Source organism: Ipomoea nil, unplaced genomic scaffold (genome assembly GCF_001879475.1).
Source record: "Ipomoea nil cultivar Tokyo-kokei standard unplaced genomic scaffold, Asagao_1.1 scaffold3401, whole genome shotgun sequence".
In the NCBI taxonomy this organism is placed as follows: domain Eukaryota; kingdom Viridiplantae; phylum Streptophyta; class Magnoliopsida; order Solanales; family Convolvulaceae; genus Ipomoea; species Ipomoea nil.
In genome coordinates, this window is record NW_017619829.1 from 370,001 (window position 1) to 377,149 (window position 7,149).

Here is a 7,149-nt window from a genome sequence, read left to right on the forward strand (position 1 = left end):
ACTTCTCAAAATTGATGAGCTGTCCCGAGGCCAGACTGTAGGTGTCTAAGCAATCTTTGATTTTTTGAGCTTCATGATCATTTGCCCTGAAAAAAAGTAAGCTATCGTCAGCAAAAAAGAGGTGAGTGATGGCCGGTGCTCCCCGGGCCACCCTCACACCATGAATGTCTCCATGTGCCTCCGCCTGTTGTAGGAGGGTGGAAAAACCCTCGGCACAAATGATGAACAAGTAAGGGGACAAAGGGTCGCCTTGTCGAATACCCCGGGTAGGTTGAACCTGCCCCGCTACCTCCCCGTTCACCAAAATAGAATAACTCACTGAATTGACACACAACATTAATAAGCCCACCCAGTCCCTCTCGAAACCCAGTGCCCTCAGCATACCCTCCAAAAAAGGCCATTCCATCCTATCGTATGCTTTGGCCATATCAAGCTTAAGGGCAGCCCACCCCTGAGCTCCCACCGTTTTCCTACGTAAATAATGGCCTATCTCCCCGGCTACGATAATATTGTTAGTGAGTAACCGGTTGGGGACAAACGCACTTTGTGATTGGGAAATCACTTGATCTAAACAACCTTTCATCCTATTAGCTAGCATTTTAGCTAGCACCTTGTAAACCACATTACAAAGTGCTATAGGTCGTAAGTCCGATACTTTCTCCGGCACATCTTTTTTGGGGATTAGAACAATATTTGAAACATTCAACCCCGACGGGAAATTTTTATTCTCCACATAGGATAGGATAAACATGGAAAGATCATGGCCAAGCACCGGCCAAAAATGTTGAAAAAAGGCCGGTGACATACCGTCCAGGCCTGGAGCCTTATCTGGTTTCATGTCAAACAAGGCCGTTTTAACGTCATCAAATGTGAAGGGTTGCGACATAGAGATCTTCATCTCAGTCGTCACCCGTTGACGTACCCGGTCAAAAAGATTTGCATCACACGTGCCAGAGCAAAAGATCTGTTCAAAGTACCTGATTATCGCGGTATTCATTGCCGTCCCCTCAGTCCAGTTGCCCTCATGATCTTTAACTCGAGAAAGGAGATTGCGTTTTCGCCGGGCCGTAGCCGACTTGTGGAAGTACTTTGTGTTGGCGTCACCATGTTTCAACCAGAGTTGTTTAGAACACTGTTTCCAGAAGACTTCTTCGGCTTTCATGATAGTCGCTAACTCCTTCTCCGCTGCCAGAAATGTAGTCATTGCATGCGGCGCACGATTCTCCTTTAAATCATTAAGAGTTTGCCGCAGGGCCTTACTTCGAGCTCCAAATTGTCTGTGATACTCCCCTCCCCACTTCCAGAGTCGGTTGCCACATGCTGTTAAGCGATCCAAAAAACTCAAGTCAGCAAAAGAACGCCAAGCATCCTCAACTACTGTTGCACACCCCGCCTCTAATAACCATGCTGACTCAAACTTGAAAGAGCGCAAAGCTGCCCTCACAGATCTCGGGTGCAAATCCACCAAGATGGCACAGTGATCTGACGAAGTAGTAAAAATGTTTCGAACCACGACATCATCATGCATCTATCTCCATCCATTCCACCGTTGCCACGGCTCTATCCAACCGCTCTTCTACCCAAGCATCAGTACCTCGACCCTTCACCCATGTAAATCGGCCACCCACCATACCCAAATCAACGAGCCCACAGTCGTCCAGGGCATCATTGAAACCTTCAAGAAGTGTCGCAGGATGCGGATTGGACCCCCTCTTTTCTGAGAGACACGCGATATCGTTGAAATCTCCAACGACAACCCACGGAAGCCGAGAGTTTTCCTTGAGCTGCCTCAAAAGATCCCATGTGATATGACGACGTGTTCTGTCTGATTCCCCGTAGAAACCCGTAAGACGCCATCTCGGCCTCCCCGGAAGAGAAATCTCCAATGTCAATGTGATTGATGGAGTAGCCCAATAAGGATGCCACTGCCTTGTCTCTCCAAAAGAAAGCGATGCCTCCTCCGAGACCTACATGATCCACACTCAATTTACCATCAAAACCCAGTTGTACTCGAACCTTCTCCATTCTATCTTCAGTCATCTTTGTCTCCATTAAGAAGACAAATTAGGGGCGCTGCTTGGACACTATGTCCAAGAGTTCCCGAACTGACCGGGTGCCACCCAATCCTCGGCAGTTCTAGCTTAAAAGACTCATTGGGCACTGCGAGTCTGGTCCGCCAGACCCGCCATCTCATCAATTTTGCCGTTATCAGCCATCAAAATGTCATCTCCAGTCGCCGTATCTGTTATTTCCAACGCTTCCCTGCATCTTTTCAGATCGCCCTGTAGGCCCTCAGCTTCCGTCATTGTCACCAACATTGTCGGCGATGGTTCTTCCGTGCGGGCGGAAGGCAGCTCCGTAGGGGAGGAGTTTGACAATAACCATTTGGCCCCCACTGGCCGTACCTGTCGCCTGGGTCCAGCTCTCAACCAAGCTCCGAACGGGTAATCCTCAGGTAGGATTCCCTTCTCATATGCTACCCTGCAAAATTTTTCAGAATGACCAAGCCGGCCGCAGCAGTAGCAGAAAGTGCTTAATCTCTCATATTTGAACGTGACCCACTGAGTCGTGCCATCACGCCGAAACAGCTTCATGCAACGTTTGATCGGATCCAAAATACTCATGCGTACCCGGATTCTGTAGAAACTCTTCCACGCACCTCCGAAATTGAATGGATCGGAGGTTATGAAAGATCCAATATTCTCCCCAATTTTGATGAAGAAATCCGGCGAGGCGTACATGGCGGGCAGTCCGTGAATCTGTACCCAGAAGGAAACAGAATCCAGATTAACCTCCTCTGGCCGAATTCTAGGCGGAACCTGCTCACAAAGGAGGAGATGGTTTTCGAAGGACCATGGCCCGTCCTCCATAACACGCTGCAAATCCTTCGGATGGGGAAACTGGAACAAAAAGAGGTCATCCGCCAACGAAACTGCATACATACCCATAACCGGGCGCCACACTGATGCCAGGACATGCTGCATGTGTTCGAAACGGATTGGACGGTCGGTGAGCAGACGCCCTACGAGATTGTTTGGAATCGACGCGTCCGGCATCGCCTGTGCCTTAGGGGCCTCAAGACCACCCGTGTCCTCCTCAACCAGCGTCAGATCGGCGCATCGCTTCTCCAGAAGATGAACGTCCATTAGGGGTAACGACGAATGCCACCGTATGTAGATGAAAAACAAATTTACTAATAATCTATCCATAGCGAAAGGCTAAATTTAATAAAACCCTAGATAGCCTAGGGAGAGCACTCCTTCAGATCACGATTGAAGGAGGTATCCACGTTCGGAGATGATGATCGGAATCACGATCGGATGATGCAGAGGATGCGGAGCATTTTCGATGGGTAATTTTTGTGATCTTAATTGCTACTTTGTATCGATGAGTAAGTTAAGAATAATAAATAGTTAACGGAATATTCCGTTACTAAAGTTTATACTAATGGAATGCAATGTTATTTAAGGGAAAGAAATAATATAATAGTGGGTAAATAAGAAAATTTATAAAAAATACAAAAATCAAAATAATATGAACCATTCATTTCAACATACAATTACACTAACATTTTTTGTTCCCGTTAAAGGCATTTTATGTGCTCTTATTAGATTTGTAGATTATTAAATACTATGTATATTGGGAGTAGTTTTTATTAGATATTGTTATAGGCTATAGTAATATGGTAACTATAATGGGAACATCTTTTTTTTTAGTACGACTGACTCTATTACAATATAGTATTTGTTCATACATGGTTTCTTAATCTATTGAAGCACAAAGAATCAATGCCTTCAGTGTGGTTCGAATTTGTGACCTCCCACTTAAGAGATCAGAGCTATAAAAATACATTGAACTATAATATAATTAAGCTACTTGGCAATAATGAAAACATCCTTGGATCAAGCGTGACATCCAACAGTCGTTTAAGATACTCAAATTCAATTTCCACAACGTATGTAATTGCTCACCAATCAAACAGGCTTGATTTTCATACAACTATATATGTTGATGTTCATTGATTCTACTTTAGTATTCCAACAAAAAAAAAAAGAGATTATTTTTGCAAGAAAAGGCAGATGGCAGTGCAGTCATCCCTCCTAGAGTTGGGAAACCTCCGCTTCCATGCATCAACGGCAGCCTCCACCACCGCTTTCGCCGCCATTTCTTCACCGTATTCATACGCTGAACACACTGTTGACATCACCTCATCATTGCTCAGCACATCCCACACCTACAACATCAGATGAACAAATTAATTAAAAACCATCCAGTGATAAAAACAAGAAGAAAAGGAGTAAGAGGGAAATATAATATGGTCAATACTTTATTTCTTAATTAGATTGATTCAGTGTAAATTAGATTAATCTGAATATGGTACGAGTTTAATAGTGTTTATATGATGAGGACAGATGAAATAAATTAATCCAAGTAGATCGAATTAACCAAATCAGTAATTAAAGAAAGAATGACAAAGACAATGGATGTTTAGTAAATTAGCGGTTAGTTGATAATTGATTACATGTAAAGTGACTTTTGAGGGTATAATTTATTTTTCTCAAAAAGCTTATCTAAAAAGTTGTTTTGAACAGATTTTTGAATTTTAACGTTTTAAAGCAATAAGCTGTTACAAAAGTTAATTAACCAAACACTTATATTGGTTGTTTAACCAAGTCAAACAACTAATAGTAGTCAAACAAGTTAAAATTAGCTGATAAGTTAACTATGTTATATTGAGCTAGGAAGACAAAACTTTGTATTACTGACTTATGTAATGCGATTATAAGATAGATTTTGATGTCTTGTCATGAAAAACAAGAAAAATTTATACTAATTTGGCCTCATAACCGCCCCAAGAAAAGGGTGAGGCATTACGCCCTTTTGACCACATCCATGCACCCCATCTGACCTGTGGTCGAGCCCTGGCCCCTAACCAGTCAAGGTCAAGCACCGAAACTGTTCAGGACACATCGTGGTATAACAAAAAGAAAAATATGGTTCAAAAAACCTAAACCCGGCATGCATACATACCCCATCCGTTGCAAGGACAAGGAAGTGATCATTGGGGGATAGATTGTGGTAGGAGACCTCTGGCGTGGAGATTATGCCATGGTATTTGAGCATGAAATCCCCGAAAGCTCGTGACATGGCTAGCCCTGGTGTGTCTTCATTTGGCAGCCATACTCTCTGGATGTGAGGCTCTTCTTTTAAGGCTATCACCCTCCCATTACACTTCCTTATTCTTTCAGCTTCACCTGCGCCCATCAATCACATCCATCATACTCTGATTGACATAGTAGTAAACGTTTGATCCTAAAAGTATTGATAAGATAGATGGAGTTAATTACAGGGCACAGAAGGCTTAAGATCAGTTGTTAACTGAATAGCTTTGACTCCATTATCTGTTTTTCTTCCAAGAACTGCCCTCGAATCACCTAGATTAGCAACCACAAGATCTTCATCCTGCCAAACATCAGAAAGAGCCTACATGAGCAAATTAAAGAATTCAACGAATTGGAGGTAACCCCGCAAGACAGTTAAGGATACAAATTTGTAATCACAAGGTCACAAGTTCGAATCCTAACGTGGTTTTAGCCGATCAGCTATGGACAACTTAATATGATTTACCTCTTTGTGATTCTTTACAGGCTAGGGTAACAAGTCAGAGTTTATCCCGTGCAGGTAGTGTGTTTCAAAAAGAATTCAATAAATTAAAATAAAGAAGTAAAGAGACAGAAATCTTGGAAATATTTTTACCTGTCTGATGGCAATCACAGCAGTGGATCCACTGGTACAACAGTCCAGCTTCTCAACCTGTTTAATTTGTTTGTCCATCAACTTAAAGGCACTTACACAAGCCTCTTTCCATTTAAGGAAACTCTTATTCTCTGTTGTATCACCATCATCCAGTTTGTTAGTATTTAACTTGGCCCTAATTTTTGGCAGAAATTTTGCTTGTTTGAGGAACAGAGATGGCAAATGGTTTCTCACTAGCTTGCTCACATAGTGACCATTCTTCCCATGCCCATCAAAAATTCCACAAAAATCCCCACTCTCATCTCCATACCCCTAACAAAATAACACAAATCAAACCAAACATCATTCAACTTTAATTTTATAAGAATTTAGAGATGCAGGTTCATAATCAGGTGCGAATTGATATTAACGTGCGAACCTGCGAACTTCTGAAAGATTGCATTCCACGTCTCCACTTACTATATGATTGCACAATTACTGGGAGCCGTAGCGGTGCAATCATGTAATACTTACGGTGCAATCAAGTTCGCAGATTCGCAGATTAAGGTTGATTCCGACCTGATTATATTTATATATATACCTGATAGAGAATTGCAGCATCTTGATTGATTCCTTTACTTCCTGGATGAGAGAAAGCAGAAGCAATTACTTCAACTCCATTACAGTCCCCAAAGTGGACCACATTTTCTTGCCCATAATCTGCATCATGAATCTCAGAAGATGCTTTGGAGATGCAGATACCCATTTCCCAACTAATAATTATTTTTAATGTTTTTTCCCAGTTATTAGTTGTTGCTGCATCTATCTTCTTATAGAATTCAATCAGTGGTGTATATATTATTTGTTTACTTGAGTTGTGGAACCTTGGACGGTGTGTATTGGCCAAAAGAGTTGAATTAACTTAGTCAAATTCAATAATTCATTGTTTTTTAATTATTTATACTTATACCCCAAGATTCATTTCAAGGGGCACCTGATGAGGTGTGATTTCACAGGAATATACAAGAGTTGAATAGATAATTATATATGTATTACATATCACCAGCTTGCTTATACGTCATTTGAATAGTAAGTCAAACTCTCCAAACATTAAATTATAATACAAACTTTTTATTTTTATTTTTATACCAATTGTTATATCATTGGCATGAATTTATGGGATTAGCTCATTGTAAAATCGATTAACTCAAGAATAATTTACATTGTTCGGTATGAAAATTTAGTCCAAATAACATTTTAGAAACATAATATATACACGAACAAAAAGCAATAATTATTCCATGGACTATGAATAAAAGATACAAAACTTTTTAAACTTAGGTGATCCCAACTTCGTCCGCTTAGAGCCGGTCAGATCCTAGTCTTCATGTTCGTAAAAGGAATCCAATTCAG

General features: G+C 41.4%; 1 protein-coding gene across 1 annotated transcript; it reads right to left on the reverse strand.

Moving 5' to 3' along the window:
* Positions 1–3,909: 3,909 nt before the first annotated feature.
* On the reverse strand, positions 3,910–6,543 carry LOC109171282 (probable protein phosphatase 2C 72). The gene is made up of 5 exons (XM_019320347.1): positions 6,338–6,543; positions 5,758–6,069; positions 5,349–5,463; positions 5,032–5,255; positions 3,910–4,234 (listed from the first exon to the last, which is right to left on the reverse strand). The coding sequence occupies exons 1-5, from the start codon at positions 6,500–6,502 to the stop codon at positions 4,058–4,060; spliced, it is 993 nt and encodes a 330-aa protein (XP_019175892.1). The 5' UTR covers positions 6,503–6,543; the 3' UTR covers positions 3,910–4,057.
* Between the last annotated feature and the right edge of the window lie 606 nt (positions 6,544–7,149).